We start from the raw sequence: 26139 nt of genomic DNA on the forward strand, positions 1-26139 counted from the left end.
GCTTGCTTCAAAACACTGTGGCTTGACTGAGTTCTCTACACACAACATTTTGCAGTTTTAGTTCTTTAAGATAACAAACTGAAAACTTGTTCTAAACAACTATCATTATCAATTATTAATACAGCGTTAGTGAAAAAGGTTTGGTTCCATTTTACCAACCCGGCCCCCCCCTCCCCTAATCCACAAAATATTCCTTTAATGCTTTTAATGTTCCATTCCACCACCCCAAAATGCACCTTAATGGTCTCATTTTAATTAATTGGCACTTAAAAACAAACAAACAGACAAACAAACAAAAAGGTATATAAACAGTACCCTTAACATGAAAAATATGAAACAGAACCACATTTTGGACTCATCTTATAAAAGGCAGCCATTGAGTTGTGATGGCCTTTGGATCTTCACAACTTTCCCATCACCTACAGCACAACCACTGACCTGTTGTTCTTAAATAGTTCCAGTATATTGACATAACGGGTTTAAACTGGAAGCTAGGAGGATGCAGCTAACTAGTTGTCACGTAAGGCCTGTACTGAAGATGCAATGGCTTCTCCTCAACACAAAATAAACTCCATATCACCACTTGAACCTGATAAGAAGTGATTAATGAACTTGATGACATTATAGAATGACATTTTATCTTTTTTAAACACCCAAGCCATGGTAGCACTAAAGGTAAGCGAACCAAAGGAAAAAAAAAAAATCAAAATTTTGAATGACTTAATGATGCAAAACCAGAGACTACAGCACTCATTTAGCAGTTTTTCAAAGTTTGCTGAAAAACAAAAAAACATAGACAGCTTAGAGCAATGTTATTTTTTTTGTACTTCCTGACCAAAACACATTCCACGCATTAAAATCTATTTTTTTTTTCAAAAACAAAATTCAATAAAAGACATATAATAAGCATAAGCTTTTTTAAGTCTTTCAGCTTGTCTTTTATGCTTTTTTTTTTTCTTTTTTTTTTTAAGCTGCTTTTTACTATACCTCTTAGAGTCAGATTAGAGGATCTCACCTTGACTTGAAAAGCAGATAGCACAGTACAGGTGACAAAAGAAAAGGTCAGATCTACATACAATCACTTACAGGTCTGTGGGCACTGGTACAGTGCAGTGGGATTGACAAAGAGTTTAATGTGCATCAAAATGGTGAAAACAGTTTCAAGCTGATGCACCAAAATGGCAGAAGTAGTTTAAGATTGATGCACCAAACTGGCGATTTCTACAGTGTCATACTGTTGCACTGTCATGGCATTTCAACAGTTTTCAGACCGATGCACCAGGATGCACCAGGAAGGTGCCGCTATGTGTTCAGTGGTAGAGCCTTAGGTTTAGTCAGGCCACTGGTTGGACACCATCTTGGAGATGATTACACATTTAGAGCCCCAGGTATTGGTGAAACGCCACCAGAGAAGAGAAAACAGAGTGAAAAGGCAGAGTAAAACTGGCGAAGTGGAATCTTCCAATATTCACTGAGATGGGGCCTTTTCAAAACACTACAAGGGCTGTATACTGTATGTATTCCAAGGGCTACACACAAAAGTATATATTTTTTATATACCTTCACAAAATAACAGCCCCATAATTGCTTAGTAGTTAGAAGCCCCTTGGAGTTGTTTCATGGCTAAAGAGATCACCAGAAATCATCCACAAATGACAGCCCTGGAGCTAACAAGAACATAGAAGTATTTCCTGGTGCTGGACTAGTATAAACTAAACCCTCAGCGGTTCAGATAGTAATAGGAGTCAAGTCATTTCATCAGATCCCGTAACATGAGGCAGATCCCATGTTGTAAAACAGAAACAATAAAAAAAGATTCCTTTTCACACATATCTCCCAAAATAATCCCCCAAACAATCACAAGAACAACGACAACAAAGCAAAGAGTCAGGCCCCCGAACCCCACCCTGCCCTTCCCCCTCTTGCACCTCACCAACATGGTTTGCACAAATGAGGAAAACCCCAACAGACCTCCACCTCCTTTGTCTTCCCCATGTATAAAATAGACACCCCTGGAAATACCCCAGCAGAAACTGAAAACAGAAAGATTTCTATGTACACAGATCTCCATCCTTTGACTTTTGAACTTAGCCGCAACATATCTGTTCTGCCACACACGACTGACTATAACCACCTTGCCTCCTCCTCCATATAACTCTTCTTCCCAAAACAACCATATCCTTAGCGGCTCCTCAAATGGAGGTGCCCCTGTCTGGATCATTGCCATAGCCAAAGTTGGGTCCTGGACCTGTGGGCTGGTAGGGAATGGAGGACATTGTTTTAATGGGGCTGCGGAAGAAGCCACCATTGGGGGCCCTCTGCCTGAAAGGGCCCACTCCACCAGTCCGGTGGTCCTGGAGGCCACCCCCGCCACTGCCACCGCTACCGAAACCAGCAGAAAATCCAGCGGCGGCTTTGGCAGAGAGGCTACGGCTTAGGGTCTGGATCTGCTCAGGGATGAAGGTGGTGGTGGTGATGTGGGTGTTGCGGAAATCGCTGATCTGCTCAAGTGCCTGGCGGGCAGCAGGCAGCGCATCCATGTCAAGGGGTGTTAAATCGACGGAAGAGGTGGAGAACTGCTTGTGGGGGCTTTCGTCCTCGGTGCACAAGCTGTTAACCCGGCGGTGTAGGTGCTCCAGGTCGATCTCCTTATCGTCCTGCAGGTGGGGAGGGGCAGGGAGGGAGTAGAACGGAGAAGAAGTGATGGTAAATGGAAAGAGGGGAGAAATGTTAATGGGAATTGAGGGAAGATGGAAAGGATATGTAGTGGCAATGAAGATGTTTTAAAGGAACGATGAGAAGGGATGGGATAGGAGAAAGATCCAGGGACAGCGTTTAAAGATGGGAGACAGGGAAAGGGGGACATGGATTACAACAGGATAAAAAGGACGAAAATGGGAGGGACAAATCGAGGAAAGTCGGATAAAGGAAGAAAAGGAAATAAAGGGAGTAAAGGAAAGGAGTGAGGGTAGTGCAAATACAGGAGTAAGGAAGAAAGGAAGAGAACAACAAAGGAAACAGAGTATGTGCAGAGAGGACATAGTATGGGGTGCATTTGTATTCAGCAATTCGGATGCCATCCATCCAATCAGTATAAATGGTTATTAAAAATAATAGTGAAAGCAAGAGAAAAGTGTTAGTGTGTTTATGAAAAGGGCGAGACAACAAGCAAACATGGCAAACATGACAAACATGACACAAGATTCAAGTAGTTGTATTTGCAAGTAGTTGTTGTTCAGCACAAAAATGTTTTGATGATCACAGGGAAACATGGATTTGGCAGGAAGCAGGGAGAGCAAAAAGAGGAGGGGAAGGATGGAGGGGAAAGATAGAGAAGCACACTCTGAGCTGTGGTCAGGATATTGGAAGAGAGAAACATACACACACTTCTACAAGGTCTTTAAGGGAGTGCAGATAATCTGGAATACCGGCAGAAAACACACTGCAGTCATGCTGTGTGCTCTGTGATTCCAGGGTGTTAGGTCAATTATCAAGCAAGCATTACCATACATTATCTAATTAATCTTCAAATACAACTTATATTATGCAAGACAGTTCAAATATTGGACAATATTATGTATTTTACCTGGTTCATTATGGCCACTTTGTAAAAAAAAATTCACATTGGGATTCACATTGAGGCCATAATAAATCGCTGAAGTTCTTATGTGTCTTTTTCTTTTTTTTAAATGATTGCATTATACAATGCAGATTAATTAACTTAAATTAAAAAAGTCTAACAATTAACAATGTTAACACTTTTACTTAAAACACAGCAAATACATTAACTTTAACACTAAGCTTTAACTTAACGTACACTATAAGATAAATGAAACTTATTAATAATTACAAAAACATGACTATATTCTCATATATTTATATAATAACTTATCCACATAGTCTAAAAAAATGGTAACACTCAGTGACAGGTGTTTCATGCTTTTACTGCATAGGGTAGGGTGGACAGTAGTGCAGGGGAGTTCAGTTTGCAATGAATGAGGTGAACACATAGACAGGAGAGGGCTCAGGTGAGCAGACAGTGCTGGAGAGCTTCCAGAACTTTTCAATGTCCACAAACGTGGCAGTGTGCTTCTGTAGGTTTTTTTAGGTGGTGGGATGAGGTAAGGTTTTCTGTCTCAGAAGTAGGTGGCGGGCAGTGTGGGGAAATCACAGAACTTGGGTGTTTCATTTTGGTGTTTTAAACTTCAGGGTAGTATTGATTGGGTAATGTCATACAGGGTTTTTGTGATGATGGGAGTCACATCAATAGGGGAGGGGGAAAAAGTTTTACTGACCGTGTCCTTTTGGTCTGGGGGATTCTGGAGGGGGCTCTGGCCCTACTGTATGTAGTTCACGGGATGAGGGGACCAGGAGTGACGCCCCATCTAAAGGAGGGACAGTGGGGGGAAGGAGAGGACGAGGGGGCGCTAATGTCTGTCGTGACACTATCATACACACACTAAATGTTTAAGTTAGGGGACATCGACGAGGTAGTGTTGGTACAGAAAGAAATGAAGGGGGTTTGAAAGAGAAGAGTGAATCACAAATGGTCAGCCTGCTGCCCGTGAAAGGAGACTAATGGGTAACTGGGTGAACAACAGGGATTGAAGCAAGGAAAAGTGGAAGGTTTTTTTTTGGTTTGTTTTTAGGAAGATGTGGCCGGATCTGACTACCTGATTATATCACTGTGAAGAGCATGACATTTTCCACCATTGCAAGACCCACTATAACATTATAGAAGACAAAGCAACACCAAGTTGCTCAAATCATCATAGCCTAAAATGATGAAAGTAAAATAATAAATGTAAATCTCAAAATTTTCAGTGTAATGCAAAGGCCATATTTGAAGAACAATGCCAAGTTTACATACAGAATATTTTTTGGCTTCATTTGGGATATAAAGTTTAGCAAAAATCTCTGTGAAAAAAATAAATACTTTGCTGCAGTGACATATATACCATTTATCTTTAAGTTGTGAGAAAGGATGCATAATTTGCCTCTAAATAGAGCGACAGCACCCTCTTATGGTATAAAGGCATTATTGCACACATAGTCAGCTGGCACCGTGCCAGATGAAGAACCGTTTTAAAAAGAGGTACTCCTGCATTCAGCACCTGAACCCTGCTTCCTGACTTCCATCCTTTTTCTTAATAAGTCATCATTCATACTTTATGATATTTCAGAAAACATCTGTCCTCAAGCATTACTAACCAATTATATATATATATATATCTATATATATATATATATGCATATATTTTCTATCTTCTATTGTATATATAACCTTGGGGTTGGAGGTGAGGTGGTGAAGGTTGTCATTCTCATTTTGGGGGTGAGCTCGGAGGGGTTTGTGGGTTCGAAGGAGTGCTGCACAATCAGGGCGCAGGGAATGTCACAGCATGCTGGGGGCTGGTAATGGGTGGCTGTGGGGGCAGTGGTGTTGGCAGTGTTGGGGGTCTGGTTCTGGGTCTGACCGCCCAGGGCAAGAGGGTGCTCGCTGGGGTTGTGAGAACACGGATCGGCAGCTTGCCTGGCAGATGGGCCATCTGCCTGAGTCTGGTGTAAGTGTGTGATGTGCAAACGTGTGCGTGTGTGTGTGTGTGTGTGTGTGTGTGTGTGTGTGTGTGTGTGTGTGTGTGTGTGTGTGTGTGTGTGTGTGCGTGCGGGCAAAAGGGTTGAGAGGAGAGAGACAGAAAGAGAGAGGTGAATTGATTCATATACATGTATGTGTGTTTGCGTTCATGCAAGTTGAGTGAGAAGATTCAAACAAGGACCCCGCCAAGGAAAAAGCCAAATTGACGCACAGGCAGACGAACGGAAGACAGGCAGAGACGGAGAAGGGATGAGTGACAGACAAGATCAGGCAGATGGGAGGATGGTAAGGTGGAGGAGAGAGAGAAGGAAATTGGAAAGACAGATGGGTGGGGAGGTGAGTGAGAAGAAAGACATGGCAGTCAGTCAGCACACACAGTTAAGCAGGTCGCTCTGTGTTTTGTCCTCAGAGAGACATTCACACAGTCATTATATACCTGGAAAGGGGAGATGTTTAAATGCCATTTTGTATTGCTCTCTCCCTCTCTCTCTCTCTCTCTCTCCCCCTCGCCCGCTACACCCCTCAACACAGAGTACTTATCTACAAAAACAAAGCAAAAAGGCAATATGAGAGCTTTGAGCCACAGTGACACAGATCATTGTATAGAGTTAGAACAAGTAGACTGGCAATTCCCATCCAAACAAAAAAGAAAAAAAAGAAAAAGAGAAGTCACCTGTTTTGTGTGTATCAAAAGCTTGATACACAAGGAAGTGCCAGCTCTTCTCATGCTAAATCTACACAGTCAAAACCACAGATGTTACCATTATGGAAGAGTTCTGACAGTGTTTGTGATTTCTGTTATTAATCTCAGTTTTGACATTTTGAAGACTGAATGCAGTGACAGAACTCTTTCATACAAACCTCTGGTTGAACATATATATAGGCCAAAAGTGGTAAAGCAATACAGCCGCCCTGTTATGAATGAAATGGGCTTCAGACACTCATCTAGAAAGAGCTTGTCAAAAGCGTCAAGAGGAACTTCTAAAGTAATGTTAAGGGTATTTTGATTAATTTTTCATCTGCTATACAGTTCTATCATTGCAGTCATACCCACTCATGTGACCCACCCCACCATTAATCCAAAATGAATTCAGATGCTTCTGAGAGGAGAGAAAATGTAGTAACGCAGAGAGGAAGACAACTGAAAACTTAAACTCACGTCTGTGTCTTACCAAATGAAAATAAATTGAAGAACACAAACTGTAGTCACAATTCATCTGAGAAGAGTGAAGGCCTATTAAAATTAAATTTCAGGAATGACTTTGCAGGGAGACTGTTAATACACAGTTATACAAGCTCCCCTTTATTTTCTCTACATAATATCCTTATCAAGTGTGCTTTATCAAGATGAAAGTCATATCATTGGTTACCCACATGACTCAGGTCTCTGGTAGTGCGTCTTTGTGTATTTGTATTTGTGAGTGTATAAGCCCGATAAAAAAATACTCATAAGGAAACTCTATACACAGAAGCAGGCTCATAGATAACAATGTCAGCCATTCCACAACACAGAACAGCAGCATGAACACAAACAGCTCACAGTCAACACAGAATACAGTGTACAATAATGAATGTGAAGGCATGTACGGACATGTACAATATGTGATTATGCATGTTTTAATATTCATAAGAAACACAGAGACACAAACACAGATTAGTTGTATTAGTGTTTGAGCAGTGAATTGCTGATCGTCATGTATGCAGAAAGCTTGTATGGGTGTAGGTATGTAGCAAGTGAAGGCGCTGCATTGGCCATATGTTTGATGGATGAATGTAGTCATGATTTGTGCCAGTGACTACTTTTCATGAGTGAATTGCATTCATCATAGCATGTGCATGTGCCATTGAGAGCAAAATAACCTGATTCTTGATTGCTGCTGGTGAGAGAAGGAACAAAACACGGATGGAAGTATACCTGGGCCTATGAAGCATGTTTAAAACAAGCTGTTTACCTTGATTTAATGGGTTTTATGACAATGTATACCTTACGTGAAGCCTGAGCATTCATCATTTTGAGGCAAACCTGACATGCTGGAAGAGGCAAGCTAAAACTGAGGCGGTAATGATGTGTATGCATGCAGGCGTGAGGGTGAATTGGCTGGTGTATGTAAATGTAAGGGAGGCCATATTAGGGACACGGTCTATCGTGACCATGGATGACAAATGAGGATTTGTCTTTGATTTTTTTAATCAGATATGATTAGAAGTGTAAGAGCATTTTTTAGTACAATATCCACAGGTTTTATTTGACAAAAATCTGTGAGAGAAGAGACCCATCTGATCAACCCAATGACATCATTGTACTTAAAAGTGTTCATCAGTCATGTTTTATCTTTCTGTACCTGTAGAGAAACCCATGTAAATCACTGTGTGGTAGATATCAAAGTTCATTCTCTATAAAGATAGTCTATAAATTGTATGCCTCACTGGACAGAGTAACTAACTTCGCTGGAGTAGGGCACTGGAAAGAGTCCTTATATGAAGTCTGTACTCCCAGAGTATCTTTCTGCTGCCAATGCATCTTGCTAAGCCAAGTTTTTGAGCCCATGCATAAAGAGGGGGTCACCAGGCTTTTCCTACTTTATGCAAAGTGTTCAAAAATGCACAGAGCCACACGCTCTTGACCCATTGTAATGGTTTCAAGTGGTTTCAACATTTACTGTGACAGTAAGATGGAGGCCATCAAGTTCTTTATTTAAACTGTTAGAAAGTAAAGTGTGGAGTTAATTACAAGTTTTATGGCTTGATTCACTTTATTAATTTCACTTTTGGAAGTTGACTTTAAATGCACTAGACTTACTCCACTGGCCGTGACTAAGGCCAAATTGCATGCAGAGGCAGAGATTTCCCAAGTCGATAAATTGCAACATATGCAATTTATCTAATTAGCTGCTTTGAAGTTGACTTAAATTTGTCTTCCTTCCTCCACTGAGTCAGGACATGCTGCAGTGGTCCCAGCTTGACACTCTCCTGCTCTGTTCTCAGCAACCATCTTTGCAGCTGGTTGCCCGTTTGAAAACATTCTGCACAGATGGTGATTTGAGATCAGAGTGTGGCATTTGCACAGTTTTTGCAATACAGGGCTATATTGAGGAAAAAAAAAAAGAGAAATAACATTTCAGCCAAATAAAAATGTCTAATGGGGTGAATTCTATTTTAAAGTGACCTTTATAGACAAAGAGCAAATTTTCTTGATGTGTGACTATGAAAACTCTTCCATTCAAAACTGCAGTGAAACCTAATCATCCCATTGTCATATAGGGATGCACACAGTTCACACTTAGCGCCGGTAACTCCGCAATGAATTTCATGTTCATTGTAAAGTGATGACACAAGCTGTGTACAGAATGAAAATAGAGAGCTTGAAAGACAGGTTCACATCCTGCCCACATTTCCCCCTCCACATCACTGAGTGAGCTGACCATGCTTGTTAGATTGCTGGGTTTCAGGAAGCGATGGGGAAACATGTGGGCGCGGAAGGTTTCAGATGCTGCTCGGTGATCCGGCAGGCATTGCATTTGAAGCATACTGACTCCTTTATGTTCGGTAGTTGCTCTGAGCAAACCTTGAGCTATACAACAGCAATCAATAGGTCAATGCTGTGACAGGGTGAAGGATGAATGTCAGGGGTCATCCATCAAAAACAATCACGGCTGACTGAGCCAACTTCATTTTCACCATGGAGCCAGTGAATGGACTATTTTAATGATGCTCTATTAGTCTGGTCTTAACTTTCATATCCCATCTGTTTGCACCCTCTGCTTTATGAGTGCTTTGTTTTGATTCGCACTCAAATAAAATCTCACTCCTTCATCTACATATGAAAAACCAAATTACATAACTCTATTGATTCTCACTGAGACATTGTATTATGGTTGTATTTCAACCATATTATGGGCGATTGTCTTAACATATTAAATGTAAGATCACTAGACTGAATTGCATTGTTTTTCCAATACATGAGTCCTTGATATGTAAAACCTTGAACAAGATCTACAAAGAGAATCAAACACCACTGGTTTAAATCCCTGCTGTCCCTCCTGTTGTCACTGATGTGACTACACTCCCGCGTTAAGTCTGGGGCTGATTCTACTGGCTGCTCTTAGTGGTTAATGAAGATAGCAGGGGGGATTGGTGTGTTTGTTTGTGTTTCAGATGAGCCACACTGGGTTTAACATGACTTTGGGTCAACTCAAGGTTTGGTGTCTTTGTGTCTGCTCAGTGGTAGACATGACTACTGGTCTGAATGACAGATTAAAGCTGCTAACTGAGCAGGGAGTTAGAGGTAGGGGGTATGCAGTGTGTGAGTGCTCATTAAAAAAAAAAAAAAAGCTGACTGATAATCAACAATGAGACATTAGCAGTTAGTTAAGATGCCAGTGTTGCATGTGCTGCCATCTGACATATGTTGCGGAAGAGCTTAAAACTGATAACTGTTTTCCTTATTAGCTACAATGCTTAGGCAGTAAGTCAACTAAGAAATATACAGTCTCTGCTTCACTTACATCAAGAATCATCTCTACATGAGGGCTAGCATGCTGGGTAAACATCTAATACATTTAACTTGATTTACCAAAGCAATTAGATGGTAGAAAATGAAATTACAGCCTCAGTATAGAAGAAACTAAATAACAATTAAGCAGAGAGGACTGCAGTCGACATGCTGCTCTATTCTCACTGCAGCTTAGAGTCAGTTTAAGGACACATTATGCTAGATGCATGGAAAATTTGCCAATGGCAAACTGCCAGAAATGGGAGGTGTCTGCATGTCACCTTATAGTGCCTTCTTATATATTCACAAAAGTGCACAAATTCCTTCATAACATTAGAAAATCAGGCCTTAAATTGATTAGAGCTGTAAAGAGGAAAGAATCAACACTGGGACCAAATTAAACTACACAATTATATTGATCAATGAACAAGGAGCCTGAAGGACGGATAATAAACACAACTAATCATTTGTTGCCGTTGAGCTGCTCCAAGCCTTGCAGGAGGTGTACTGGACTGGAGTAAACAAAGGTTCTGTATGTCAGACTGTCAGGTTTTTGTGCCAAATAGGCTGGTGCACATTAGCTGATGAGACACACATTGTTCAAGCAACAAAACACTCCTCAGCCTCTAGCGTATTTCTGCCCTTCATGTCAAAGGACATCACCATTTAAGTTACTAAATAACCATAAGTGAAGAGAATTTAGATATTGTAGCGATGCAGTAATTTTTTGATGATATATCAATGTTCTCTCATTTAATCATTTAATGACTTGTAGAGTTTTCATGCTGAAACATTCCTCTAATTGACTTTCCAGATGACTAGTGTTATTGGTGTTTCATCGTGAAAAGTAAACTGAACAGTCTCTAAATCATCCTGAGTGTACAGTCACAATTTCCACTCCCTCTCTATTTGTCATTTTTTCCCCAAATTACTCTTAGTGGAACTTTAAATTAGTGTGACACCAGTGATTAAGAAGAGGGGACAGACTTCTTTTACTTGTTTCTTGTCTTGCAGACTCACGCAGAGAACAAATCACCTGTTTTCACCTTTAACATCCAGCCCCAAGATCCATAAAACATTACGGTAGACATTTCAAAATACCTCTCTTCTGACTGACAGCAAGATGTTTTCATGATGTTCTGTTTAAGAATAAATTTTGCATGAGTCTTTTAAGTCATTATATAGAGGTTAACCTTAGCCCGACTCGATTAAACAGCTTCCTCAGAAGGAAAAAAAAAATGTTTGAAGCTGAAGTAATTTACCTGATGTGGAAAAACATTTTCACCTAAAAATGAATGTGTGCGACTTCATGTCTCACTCTAATTTCTTGCAGATGCATAAACAATACACTTTTCACCATATATATATATATATATATATATATATATGTGTGTGTGTGTGTGTGTGTGTGTGTGTGTGTAAGCAATGCCCCATAGTGTGTTTTGGTAAACAGCAGTTGCCTTTGGCTTTTTGCCCTTTGGCAATAAAACTGAAACAGAGGGATTGCAGCAACAGCTATCACTAGTTTAAAGTAGACAAGCCTGTTTTAGGACAAACTGTTAGATGCCAACAGATGCAGCAACAAAAGTAAAATGCTGCCATTTGGGCTTTTCTTTGAAGATATCACCAGCTTTATTAATGAGGGAGCAAATAAAGCTACCATGTCACACATACCGCAGGGTTCCTACCAGAAGAAGATGTTACCAGAGTCATTTTGATTGCCTCAAATGATATCCCTGCTGAGGTGATCAACCGCACACAGCCTGATTGGATATTTCACAGGGTGCTGCTGCTAATTTACAAGGTGGAGTGTTGCCACTGTTTAGTACGCTGGTATAAATATCCATGTTTAATACCATGAGTCAGTGCTCCTGACTCTTTGGTCTGCAGCATTCCAACAGGCCCTCTGGCTGTTTCTGTATTCTGGTTTTAAAAGTGCCAGTGTCCTCTTTTCTCAGAAAATATTCATTTAAAAATAAGTGGTTGATGATCCTGTTGACACTGATGTATTTGTGTCATTTTTATTTAACTAAGACCATCAAAAGAGCATTAATTAAAGATTGAAAAATGAGGTGGACATTCACAGGATAATAGCAGTAGGATACTAAATGTATTACAGGGCAAATATTCTCTAGTACTGAAAGAGTATATAAAGAATAATAACAAGAATTTATTAATTCTGATGAACTGGGGTTGTATGTTGTGTGTAAAGGGATGTAGAGACTTTTGTGACCCCAGTGTCAACGTGGCGTTGGCGGGCTTGGAATTTAACTGCCAAGACATGTAGCTGCTTGAATGTGTCACCCAGACCACCAGTTATTAACATTTCATTTTTTTTTTACATCACTATGAACTGGGAGTATACCGTAATGATGATTAAGTAGGACTAACACATGAGCGAAAAATTAACACTCACTTCAATTAACCTAAGTTTAATTTGCTGCTTAATTCAGTTTACATTGACATTCAATTTGCTTTTGGAAGACAATGTCTCTGGTTAATCATTTTGATAATTTGATGGTAACTTTAATTATACAAACAGAATTAAAAACATGACAGGATGTTTTATAAGCTAATAGTCTGTGTGAGATCACGAGTCAGATTGTGATTATGGGTGAAAGTTTAATGAACATTTTTTTTTTTTTTCACTGGGCTTCTGAAATCATTCAAGTCATGGTTGACCTTTTTGCTTACTACCTTCGCAGAGCTTTATATTCACAAGACTATGTGAAAGATCAATGCCGATTATATTACTGGAGAGCTAATAAAGGACTTCCAAAATTCTTTTTGGCAGAATATGCAAAAGCCTAGCAAAAAATTCTGTTACAATGTGTACTGTTGGGAGTGCATTGCTGACACTGCTTGTGTGCAAATTTGCTTTAGGTGAAGTAATGTTGTGAACAAGTGTGATATTCAGCATTTCCAGGGGTTGTCATTATTCATGCCTCCTTCACTATGAAGGCTCATTCATCCCAAATTGGATGAATTTGATGGCAACAGTTACAGAAAGTTTAAACCCCTTTCCTTGGCTTGACCTGAAATTAAACCCATTCTATCAAAATCTCTCTACTCTCACTTTACTATTTTTTCTTGTCTTGATCCATCCATTTCCTTTGTTCAACCTATTACATATTTATATTCTTCCCTTCTCACAGGATAAAAAAGAGCTAGGATCTATTGTAGGCCCTATATCTCCTTCTGTATCATTGCTCCTCCTTTCATCACTCATCCATCACCCTACCTCCTTGGAGGGGACCCTGGATCCCTTCCTTCGTGACCACCAGCTTTCCACCATGGCAATGAGACAAGAAAGCACCACGCCGGCAGCCAGGACGCAGAAAACGCCAGCAAAGCTGTGAATATCAAGGGCATTGCCACGCTGTCGTGTCTGGACTGAGCTGTAGAGGTCACAGGGACTGTCCTTGGGCCACCACTTGAGTTTTAGTATATCCATGTCACCATTCTGCTGGAGTTCCAAGATTCTGGGATATAGGCAAGGAAAACAGGCATGTTAGTATTAAAAGCCATGAGCAGTAGCCATTCATACTTAAAATGCAAAATATTACTGAGTTAAAATCAGAAAGCTTGCAAATCTCTATTTCTGTCAAATGGAAAATGTCGCTACATACAAATTAAGTAAGTTCATATGAAAAGACAGATGCAAAAAAAAAAAAAGTTCAGCAAGCCAGCAGGAACAAAATAAAATTAATTAAGTAATCTGAGTGCCATTTTAATGAGTACATGACATGTTTGCATTTCTCAAAACCTGACAAAAATGCAGCTTTTACTCCAGCTGCTGTAACTCCTCTTATCCATTTGAGGGCAGTGTTTGCCAGCTAAAATTCACCCTGATCCCTGATAACCATATTGGGCTGTCAAACTCATTATAGCTAACATTAATATGTTTTGCAGCACAGCGCGAGTACACTGCCACAATGTCATTATGCAGCCTAGCTTTAGTCCCACGATTGATGGCTTCAGAGAGGATACAGCTCAGAGGTTGATGGGGTCCCTCTGTTAGCCTTCAGCTTATTATTTAACTGGGTCGTTCATTTCGGTTTGGAAGAGAGCTGCAGACACACAGACGTATAGATATTTAACAGGTAACGTGGCAGGGAGTGGAGAGGGGCACAGAAAAAGAGAAAGAGATGTGTCTGGGAATATGCATATCCAGTACCTTGTAGACACACATATAAACATACTAACACAGAAAAAAAATAGATCCATCAAAGATAAACTAAGCCTCCACACTGATTGACACCAGCAAGGTGGATACATCACTAGGCATGCACAAAGGTCACAAATTTGACTGCCACACATGTCCAAGCAAACGTATTCGGGATTCACCCATGTGCACATCAAGACAGATGCTTGCAATTATCTGCAGAACTTCCTGAGGGCAAACGCCTTTTGCAATTTCAATGGCCACGCAAATGACGGTGCCCATCTCCTCTCTTCATTTCTCCTCACACGAAATGGACGAAAATCAATCAAGAAATGCAAATGAGCACCACAGTTAGTTTACATAATTAATTTCATTCACAATACCTCAAAAAACATAGATCATTTAGATGTAAATCAGCTAAACATGCACAGCACGTTGCTTCATAACAACGCCACTCTCATTTAGGGATGTTTTCTAAGCTGGTGGGAGTGTGTGGGACTACACAGTTGAAATGGCAGCTATGACTGGAACTGATGGGGTGAAAAAAAAGAGGGAAAAGAAATGAAGAGAAGAGGAAGAAAATAAGACAACAAACTAATTTGAACAGCAAATCCACCAACAGTCACTGCGATGAGACATCATGTCCATCAACTGTCGACTTGATTGTGGAATTGTTCAGCTCAAATCACCGCAGATTAGTGCTGTGATTAGATAAGACTTTGATAGTAATGATGCAGATTATTGACTCAAAGCAAATCGAACTGATCTGCATTGATAGCCATTGTAGTATACAGACACTACTGGCCTAGTTATGTCCTGTTGTAAAAATCTCTCATCGCATATGAGCCATGCATTTGTATTCTTTTTGGTAATGCAACAGGCTCTGCTCCTTTTCCTTTCAAACATGTTATTAAGCTACTTTTAGGCTGTGATATTGTATAACACAGGACTCTGAAATTGCTTCATGCTTGACCACACTGTGCACCTCTTGTGAGTTAGATTGCTGATTGCTAAAGGAGCAACAGCCCTAAAACATTTCACTGATGCATGCAGGGCACACTGTTGAACTGCAAGTTAACGTGCCTAAGATTGGGTTATTGAACAAAGCCCGTGTTTTACTTTATTGTTATTTTTTTTTTGTTCATTGTACACATGGTAACAGAGGAAAGAGATGCAGCAGATGCCAGCTCAGGCGTCAAACAGCACCAAAACATCAGGACAGACAAAAACAAGTGTTCACAAAGCTGAAAAAAGTATTCAAACCCCTTTTGATTTCTCCCATTTTTATGTGTATCTCACGTGAAGTTGAGTCAGAAATTGAACATAAAAAAGGCAACCTGAATAAACAAAATTGTGAGTTTTGAATCATAATTACATCTATTGCAGCCAAAAGGTAATCCAATACTAGCGTGAAAAAGCAATTGGTCCTTGAGAGTAACAGATAGTTTGATCAGACAAATTACTTTTGAAATGATTCATTTCAGTATAAGAATATAGTTTGAGATTGGTGACGACTAGGCTCTGAGCACATCACTCGCTGCAAACACGATGCACATATAAATTGTTGAGTGATGAGTAATTATCTCCCAGAGCCTACAGGCTCGGGTGGAGAAGGGGTTGAAAAAGCTGACAGTGGCATTGTCTTGTCAGAGGGAGGGATGGGAAATAAAATGCTAAATTGGGAGTCTAGGTTTGTATATTACGTAAACAGAGTGAGGCATGTTACATGTTTATGATGCAGCACAGCTCGAGTTGTTTGCCTTAACTGCTCCATTTGTGGTACCTTTAGCAGCAACAACTGCATGCAAATAATCTCTGACAGTTTGGTGGCTTTTGGGCCCACCGTTCTCACAGTTCTGCAGCACAGGTTTGTAAAAATGACCAGCTCTTTTTAGGTTCCACCACAGCATTTCATTGGGGTTCAATTCCAGACCTTAAGCCACCCCCAAGCGTTAATTTTATTTCCGTGTCAGTCAGAGGTAGACTTGCTCTCATGCTTGTGAGCATTATCTTGGTGCATAACTGATTTGCACTTGAGCTTTAACTCGCCCACTGATGATCTGATGTTATCCTTGAGGATTTTCTGCCAGAAAGCCAAATTCATGTTTCCCTCAATTATGGAGAGTTGCTCTGGCCCTGAAGCACTTACTCCCACCTCTGTGTATGGATGTAAGTATAATGCTCTTTTTATTTGTATACAATTCTGTGTAGTCTGTAGTGTACAGCACATGTAGCAGGGCCCCTGTCTTCTAAGTACTTCAACTCAGAAGATTCTCCTAAAATATGTCAGACAAGCCTAAATTTTCTTCCGGGGCTGAAGAGATGTTCAACTCACCACTCTGTCATTTTGCCCAGTGTCTTTTTGGATAGTGGAAACATGAGCACTGAGATTTACTGGGGCAAGAGAGGCCTGTGCTTCCTTGGATGGTTTCCTTGTGTCTTTTTAGACTTCCTGGATGAAGCACTACTGTGCTTTTGGAGGAAGGTTGGCCACATTTCAGAAGGCTCACTACTGCTCCAAGTTTTCTCAGCTTTTGGATAATCTCTCACACTGTGAACCACTGGAGTCCAAAAGTCTTAGACATATTTTTGAATGCATTCCAGAAGGTGCATTTCAGACATCTTCTTCCTCATATCTGCTGGATTTTTTTTGTTTATTTGGCAGCATGTGCTACAGGTGGGATCATTTAGCATACTTCATGCTTCTGAAAATTGTCTAATTAACTGATGAACAGGGCTGGTAGTAATCAGGCCTGGATTTGTCCAGTTGGGCAGATATCAGTTACCAATGCAGATTGCATTTATTTATTTTGAGGGAAAAGGGGATTAAAGTTTTTTTTTTTTTTTTAAAGCAAACTCAGTTCATATTACATGACCTTTCTACTTTGAATTTGCATTTTGTGCTTACCCAGGTTAGATATGTTCAAGTTAGATATGGTTTGAGGATCTGTCTACTATAGGATTTATACAGTGGTATGAAAAAGTTTGGGTACCCCGATAATTTTCATAATTTTCCTTTATCAATCATTGGTTGTTCGGATCAGCAATTTCAGTTAAATATATCACATAGCAGAGGAACACAGTGATATTTGAGAAGTGAAATGAAGTTTATAGGATTTACAGAAAGTGTGCAATAATTATTCAAACAAAATTAGGCACGTGAATAAGTTTGGACACCCTTGTCGTTTTATTGATTTGAATACCTTTAGCACTAATTATTGGAACAAAAAAATTGTTTTGTAAGCTCATTGACCCTTGACCTACATACACAGGTGAATCCATTTATAAGAAAGGGTTAAGGTGGCCAATTGCAAGTGTTTCTCCTCTTTGCGTCTTCTCTGAAACAACATGGCAACATGGGAGCCTCAAAACAGCTCTCAAATGACCTGAAGACAAAGATTGTTCAACATCACGGTTTAGGGGAAGGATCCAAAAGGCCCTCTCAGAGATTTCAGCTGTCAGTTTACACTGTGAGGAACATAGTGAGGAAATGGAAGACCAGAGGCACAGTTCTAGTTAAGGCCCGAAGTGGCAGGCCAAGAAAAATCTCAGATAGGCAGAGGTGAAGGATGGTGAGAACAGTCATAGTCAACCCACAGAGCAGCTCCAAAGACCTACAACATCATCTTGCTGCAGATGGTGTCACCGTGCATTGTTCAACTCTTAAGCGCACTTTGCACATACAGAGACTGTATGGGAGAATAATGCAGAAGAAGCCTTTTCTGCGCACATGCCACAAACAGAGTCGCTTGAGGTCTGCTAAAGCCCATTTGGACAAGCCAGCTTCATTTTGTAATAAGGTGCTGTGGACTGATGAAACTAAAATTGAGTTATTTGAACATAAAAAGGAGCAGTATGCATGCTGGGAAAAAACACAGCATTCCAAGACAAACACTTGCTACCCACAGTAAAGTTTGGAGGTGGTTCCATCATGCTGTGGGGCTGTGTGGCCAGTGCAGGTACTGGGAATCTTGTCAAAGTTGAGGGTCGCATGGATTCCATCAGCAGACTCTTGAGAACAATGTTCCAGAATCAGTGACAAAGTTGAAGTTGCGCTGGGGCTGGATATGTGGATACAAGACAACGACCCTAAACACTGCTCAGAATCTACTGAGGCGTTCATGCAGAGGAACAAGTACAACGTTCTGGAACGGCCATCTCAGTCTCCAGACCTGAATATTATTGAAAATCTGTGGTGGGATTTAAAGCTGGCTGTCCACGCTCGGAAACTTCAAACCTGACTGAACTAGAGATGTTTTGTAAAGAAGAATGATCCAAAATACCTTCAACCAGAATCCAGACTCTCATTGGAAGCTATAGGAAGATTTTAGAGGCTGTTATTTCTGCGAAAGGAGGATCTACTAAATATTGAGGTCATTTTTCTAGTGGGGTGCCCAAACTTATTCACCTGCCTAATTTTGTTTAAATAATTTTTGCACACTTTCTGTAAATCCTATGAGCTTCATTTCACTTCTCAGATATCACTGTGTTCATCCGCTATATGACATATTTAACTGAAATTGCTGATCCAAACAATCAATGATTTATAAAGGAAAATCATGAAAATGATCAGGGGTGCCTAAACTTTTGCATACCACTGTATATTGATATATATTTAATGACAAATTGAGTGATACTGTGTATATTTAACTGTTCCACAGGTATAATAATTCAGTATTCAACAATACATCACTCATGCATGTTTGTTGCAGATATGGTTTCACTTCTGTATTTTTCTGTTGATGAGGTGTTCCATAACTTTGATGCTTTTACTGCAAAAAGAAGACTGATCAAAAGCTGTTTGTGTACACTGGAACTCCACAGTTATCCCTCAATGCCCCCCTAGTCATGACTCTTTCACTGCGATATTTTTTTTTTAATGCAGAGATTATCTGAGGCAAAGCCATTTGTGCAGTTAAATACTGTTTAATGAATGGGAACCTTATAAAAGTGTCAAGACCTAAATCATATCTTTGGAAAATTAGACAATGGTGTGCTGTCACTCATATCAGACCCATTACTTTTAAAGTTTTATTCACTGTGAGAAGGAAATACAGCCATGTGTACAGTAAAAGAGCAGCTTTTACAGGACTCAGTGCAGTCCCATGAAATACTAAGTACATACTTACTGCTTCCATACAAACTAAGAGGATAAGTAGCAGCCATGCAGGTGCTGCTAATAAAATGCACTTGATTAATTGAACATCAGCAAGCGTGAGCACTTCTACAAAAGTAGAAGTTTTGACAGTTTGCTAGTCTGGAGCATTCAGGTCTGTGCTAACACAATGACACAATCATCCTAGGAGATGTGCCAGCAAATTCACTCCACGGGCAGACTGTGCAATGCTCAGAAAAACTATAAGAAACCCAAAAACTACATCTCAGATTCTACAGGCTTCAGTTAGCATGTTAAATGTTAAAGTTAATGTCAGTACAATTAGAAAAAGACTGAACAAGTATGGCATTGAAGGGTTGCCAGGAGAACAAACCACAAGACTTCTCGAACAATGTTCTTTGGACAGACAAGACCAAAGTGTTTGGCCATAATACACTGTGCCATATTTAACGAAACCAAACACAACATATCAGCACAAACACCTGTCAGCACGGTGGTGGAAGGGTGATTATTTGAGCTATGAACTCCTCTAGATACCAAAGTATCATATGGTTGTTTTCACATCTATGGTTTGTTTACTCTAGTCTGAATCAGTTGATGAGATTGTAAACTTGTAGCTTTTTCCCGTTGTCTGGTTTCTTTTCACACAGAAAAAACTCCAAGAGAACCAAAATGTGTCATTACAAACCACGTAAGAATGTTTAGTCTGCTTACTGGTCAGGTGTGTCTGGTGTGGGAGCAACGCAAGTACATACAGGAAGCAGATGCTGTGTTCTGGCCTAGTGAATAACTTGGAGAATTTACATTATTTTTATGGCTTGTCACTAGTTGATACTGACTGTTTGTATATTCTGCACATCTACGGTACCCTGCTGCATTCCAGAATGCAAAACATACCTGGCTACCTGAAGGCATTTAGCTTAAACTTGCAGCATACACCTGGTAGTTGGCTCGGATCATGTTCACACCATAAACGAACCGCTCTGGAGTTTGTTTGGAACCAGACTGAGACCATCTCCTCCAAAGGGTTTTGGTGCAGTTGTTTTGGTCCATACCCGAGTGTGATTACCGCGTTCACCAGAGTTCATTTTAAATGGATTAAACACCCCAGGTGTGAAAACACCCCTAGAGTCAAATGTGAGGCCATCTGGTCAATAGCTAAAACATCAGGACAGCAATCTAAAGCACAGCGGCAAATCTACAACAGAATGACTGGAAAAGAAAGCATCAAAGTGTTGCAATGACCCAGTCAAAGTCCAGACTTCAACCCAATTGAAATTCTGTGACAGGATCTTAAGAGAGCTGCGCATAAATGAGTACCCTCAATGTTGTAAAGAAGACTGGGCCAGAATACCTCCAGAATAATGTGTCAGACTGACAGTCGCAAAGAAAACTTCAAGTTTTTGCTTCTAAAGGTAGTTCTACAAGCTATTCAATCATGGGATGTACTTAGTTTTTCACAGGCCTGCAGCGGGGTGTAAAATATGAATGCCCAACTGGGATTTTACTTGAGGGGTAAATCTGGTGTTACCAAATGAAAACAATTCAAATGTGTTTCAGCAAGCTTGAACAATTTCATAATATGGAACATTAAAACTGACGTGAGAATCCAAAGCGACAACCAGTGAAGATATTTATATTCACTCGCTTTCTCAATCTCCTTTTAATGAATTTTTTTTTTAGAAAAGTCAAATGTCTCCCCTTTAATGAAAAGCATTTTAACACACTTGAGGTTTGATGCCAAGCAGTTATTCTGTTTTCATAAATTAAGCGCCATCTTTACTATTTTGTTCTTAGCCGATGAAAGTATTGCAGCTTATGAAAGTTAAAACAAAGTGTTTTTCCCAAGAGAAATGTTGTGCCTTTCATACTGTACTGACCCTTTTTATCTGCTACTCTGACAACAGATGCTTTACGCACACAGAGGCACACAAACAAGCATGTGCTCTGACAGACGGCTTCAGAGAAAGGCGGATTACACACCAGGCTAATGAGATGGAATAAGAGAGATCCCACCTATCAAAGAAGGCAGGCGATGTTTTGTCAAAATATTTCATCATTTCTTGCTTGAAAATCAGCCATCTTCTAAAGATTTCTTGTCTGAGTTCATATTGTTTCATGTCTGTTGAGAGGAGAGGCATGCTTTCTGTTTGGAGTTGCTGTCTCTTATCTCTGCTCATGAGTTGACTGTTCTTATGTGTCAAAAATGTCATGTGATACAGATTGTGTTTGGCACTTTGAGAGTAATAAAAAGCAGTGGCATTACCTTCTTTCATCTACTCTAACACCTGTAAACACAGTGACTATGAGTGCCACAAAACATGTTTTTATTGTTGAAAGTTGATGGAAATTAACAATGTTATTAGCAGTGAAACGGGCATTGAACAGTCCTTTCCATGAAAAGAGAATTACTGACGTCACCTCAGTATTAATACTAATAGAAAAACTTAGATGAGCTTAATATGAGGTTTCTGTGTGCTAAGGTTGCTGGCTGTGTCAAATGTGTTTCAGCTGAGTTCAATGTGATTTTCAGATATTAATGCAATGACTCACCAAATTACAACCCATTTCTATCACAAGAATGCCAAACAAAACAATAAATAATAATTTAAAAGCTTTCTCCCCAGGTTGGGAAGAAAGGAATATTAGGGCTACGCTACATGTATCTTTGAGTCTCTGAAGGAGGACAGAGGCAGAACAGAGTTAAGATTCAGGACAGAGTGCTTTCTCTCGTCCCTTTATTACGACCCTGTCTTCCCGTGGAGCTCATCATCTATCATTCTGCACTAATTGGCCTATCAGAGTTATGCAAAGGCTGCTTCCCCGATAGGCCCTTGAATCAAACCCTAACACTGACATTCACTCACAAGTACATGCACACACTCATATTGGCCACATGTACATTTAGCTTACATTTATCTCATTGAAGTTAATTATCCTGGACAAATGCATACAGGCGCGCACACATACACACGCACGCACACAGTCACTTTACTCTGTAATCGCAGAATACTTGCAGGAAAGAGGTAAGAATTTATGACCAAGCTGATAATTTTGTGAGCCCAATCTTTTTGCCCAACCTTGTCTGAGTTAAGTAATGAAAACTAAAAGTGAAAAAGAATATGTCTTACTAAGCCAAGCTACAGGGCCCTTTAAATGCTGACAGCAAGCTAACATTTTAATTCATAAGTGGGATATTAACTTGCCAATGTAATTCTTGTTCTGATGATGTGTCAGCACCTTCAGAATTTGTGAGTTCAGAATGACTTAGTTGGATCCTTAGTTAACTCATGAAATCTCCTTAGCTATGCTTACTTTCTATCATACAAACTGCTCTAGTCACATAAAGACACAATGCAAGGCACTGGTCAAAGTGGGCATGGTGATGTTCATTTTTAAACAAACAGAAGCAGTTACCATTGTTCTTCATTGATCTCCATCCCGTTCCTGACAGGCAGAATGAAAGGCCACTACGACTGCCTGACAAAAACATGGGTTGAGTCAAAGGGTTCGTGCAGTACACCATCCGGCTGTCGCTGTCTCACCAGTGAAACATATCTTCCTTTAAAAAAAGGAATTCTCCTGTGTGAGCAAACTATATATCGACCTAGCTGAAAGTGTGGCCTATCCACAAACTGAAAATGCATAACGACTCTGTAATGGATAGTTCCTTTGAAACAATAATAAATGTAAGGGATCTATAAGCAGTTAATTAAAGTATTAAATTGTGAGTGTCACAGCATGTGCATCCTGATGAAATACCCGCTATATCACACTGAGCTTGTATTAAAGCTTAGTTACCCCCACATTTCTTTTAGTGTAATATGCAGTGGTGTGTATTTGTTGTCACCCCCCCCTAAACACCCCTCCTAGGCCTCTTGCCTTTTTTTCCCCAGGGGTTCATCACTCAGCACACTGCAGCCAGAGGTATCAGGAAATAGATCACTTTAATCACCTAGAACAGCATCTACTATACATCATTTAAATCTGAGGACACAGAGTACAGTTATTAGTGTCAGGTCTAGCACTCTATAATCGTGAGGCTTCTATATTAATGTCAGCTCCATGTTAGCATCCAATTAAATGCTTCACTGTCAAATAAAATATGTGGCATATATTGTAATCCATATGTAATTTATATGTATATATTTTTTCTAGTAACAGTGTATATTTACACATGGTATGTGTTTATGGGGCGTCTCTGAGTGTATCTGTGAAACAGCTGCTGTGCTGTAAGTGTGCATTAACACCGTGTGCGTAATGAGTTATCACCTTGCTTTAAGATCGTTGACTTTGACTGGGGAGATCTATAATGGCTTTAACACTCCCACTGGTTGTTAAAGCAAATGAGCAAGGGTTTACTCCATGTGATGGGGGGGGGGGGGGGGGGGGCAACTGTTGTGTGCCTCGATGTGTGTATGTGCGCTCAGTCGGTGGCTCCCTGTTCTCTCTGCAGTGGCCATTACTGTGTGTGGACTAGATGTTGCCATGGTGACTCTATGGCAGCAGCCTTGATGCTGGGATGATCACACATTATTAGTTGACTGAAACTGGAAAAAAAAAAAGGAACACCACAGTGATTTGGACCAAGGGGCAGAAGACAAGAAGAAAGAAAAGGGGATGAAAAGGAAAATGTTTAAGATGAGAAAAGGCTGAGAATTCTGTCAAACGACAACACACTTTCAAGGCAAAAATATAATGAGATCACACACAAGAAGAGAGCTAGAGTGTCGAACAGTACCAGGAGAAAAATGTACAGCAACACGTTTAATACTTAAAAGGATGGATAAAAAGACAGCCAGGAAGGGCACAGGGTTTAACAAATATTCTTTTTCATTTCTTGTTTCAGCTTTCGTTTTGTTACAAAGAAACACTTGTGGATGAGTTTGTGTGTCTGCCTTTGTGAGGACGAACCTGAAATGGAAACTTTTTTTTTTCTTTTCTTTTTATGTGCGATTAATACAATAGTTACAGTATGAGAATGCATTTTATTAATAACTGTGCTTGCAAGTGTACAGGACCAGACTTACTAAGTGGGGCAAACTTGCGTGCAACCACAATCGCAAACAAGAGCACCGCTGAACGGGTGCCAAAGCTCGGCTGTTTTGGATTCGTAAGGGGGGAAGGGGGAAGGATGGGGTGGGGGACAAAGTGAAGTTATAGTAAAGTCAGTGAACAAGTGTGCAAAGTTTGATGGGTCTAGCTTGAACAGTATGCATCTGAATTTGAAGATCCTAGGTGAGATCATTCTCAATTTATTGTGTTGACAAGATTTTCAGAAGACTCGACCTCTGACCTTTACCTTCAGGTCAAGGTCACTGAGATTTGAACTTTTTTGGTAGATGCATCTATGGTGGGAATTTGAACATTCTAGGTCACACTCAAGTTATGGTCAACATTAAGGTTGTTGTGGAACAGATCACGCCGCCAACGCCACCAACGCCACCAACGCCACTAAAAACGCACTGATGAGAGTGGAAAGTTCTGCAGGTGATCTACTAACAAGGATGCTGTCAGTTTATTTCCGTAATGATCAGCTTCTTATCAAGAGCACTGCAAATTAGCGGGTCAAGAACAAGCAGACCAGATGAGGGATGCATTAATGTACAAACAAAAATAAAACAGTGTAAAAGCAGGTTTTATGTATGCGTTTCTCTCTGAAAACAGTGTGGCAATTCAGTTCAGTGAGAGGCAGCTGAAGGAGAATCAATATGCTTTGATATAAGGGCAAGCGCTTGTGTTAGAAATAGCTGGTGACTGTGTGTGGTGCTGAAGACTGAGACTCCTGTGGCACGCAGGATTTATCCAGAGGAGGGCTGAGTTATTACAAACTGTATAACATATAAACCTGAAGTCTGTGTGTAACAGCTTTACCAGTTGATTTTTGTGTAGAAGAGCAAAAAACAAACAAACAAACAAACAAACAAACAAAAAACAGAATGGCATCCTGAACCATCCGTGCATTAATACACTAATATACTGATACTGTGCCACATCCATCAGAGTGTGCATCACTCTTGAGGCTCCAAACATCCAGGGTGATGACTTAGCGAAGAGTTACAGGACAGAGACAAAGTTTTGGCAGTGCGCTCAAAGCTTTGAGCCATCCACTCATGCCAATTATGCACTCGTTCTGATAACATCTCCCCCTCTCATTCCAAATAAATGAAAACTTCTCTCTGCAACTATCAAAATCACATCAGGTGCAAAACATGACATGTTTTTTTTTTTCCTGGTATTTACGGAGCTCAATTTGAAGTAAATTATATGCTGCAAACCTTTATAAATCACATTTCTGTGATGTATTTAAATACCCCCCCCTGTTTCTGAAAGAAAAAGTCTTACAAATACATATGAAATAAGGCCAGATGAAAAACATACCACACCTTTCAGATGCAAAACTTATTCTGGCACAGACCAATAGCATAAACAAGCCACCAGCTGCACAAACACACTACTTTACACATTTAACAGCCCCTGGAGGCACCGGCACCTTGACTAAGGTATGTGTTCAAAAAGGCAGATTTTCAGAAGGTCACAAAGCATGGTACACAGTAAGGAAACTGCCTTTTACTACTATCAGGCAACACTTTACTCTCTATTTTAAAGCTTTGAAACTTCATTCTGGCCTGGTGATGGGGACTCATGCTATTCCAAAATTCTCTTGTCTCTTGCCCATATAGCCTAAGGCTGTTTATTTTGGCCTGGGAGTTTTGTTGCTGTAACTGATTTGGACAGATCTGGAGATTTGTTCCAGGTGGAAATAGCAGGGA

General features: G+C 40.2%; 1 protein-coding gene across 1 annotated transcript in view; it reads right to left on the minus strand.

The window, feature by feature from the left end:
- Positions 1-1934: 1934 nt before the first annotated feature.
- The window catches only part of grid2 (glutamate receptor, ionotropic, delta 2), a 540691-nt gene continuing 516486 nt past the window's right edge, over positions 1935-26139 (minus strand). Inside the window, exons 15-16 of the mRNA XM_030736912.1 lie at positions 13327-13567; positions 1935-2657 (exon numbers count right to left, since the gene is read on the minus strand). Of these exons, the coding sequence (XP_030592772.1) occupies positions 2193-2657; positions 13327-13567 (706 nt within the window). The 3' untranslated portion in view covers positions 1935-2192. The remainder of the gene's footprint in view (positions 2658-13326; positions 13568-26139) is intronic.

Source organism: Archocentrus centrarchus, chromosome 9 (assembly GCF_007364275.1).
Source record: "Archocentrus centrarchus isolate MPI-CPG fArcCen1 chromosome 9, fArcCen1, whole genome shotgun sequence".
Classification (NCBI taxonomy): domain Eukaryota; kingdom Metazoa; phylum Chordata; class Actinopteri; order Cichliformes; family Cichlidae; genus Archocentrus; species Archocentrus centrarchus.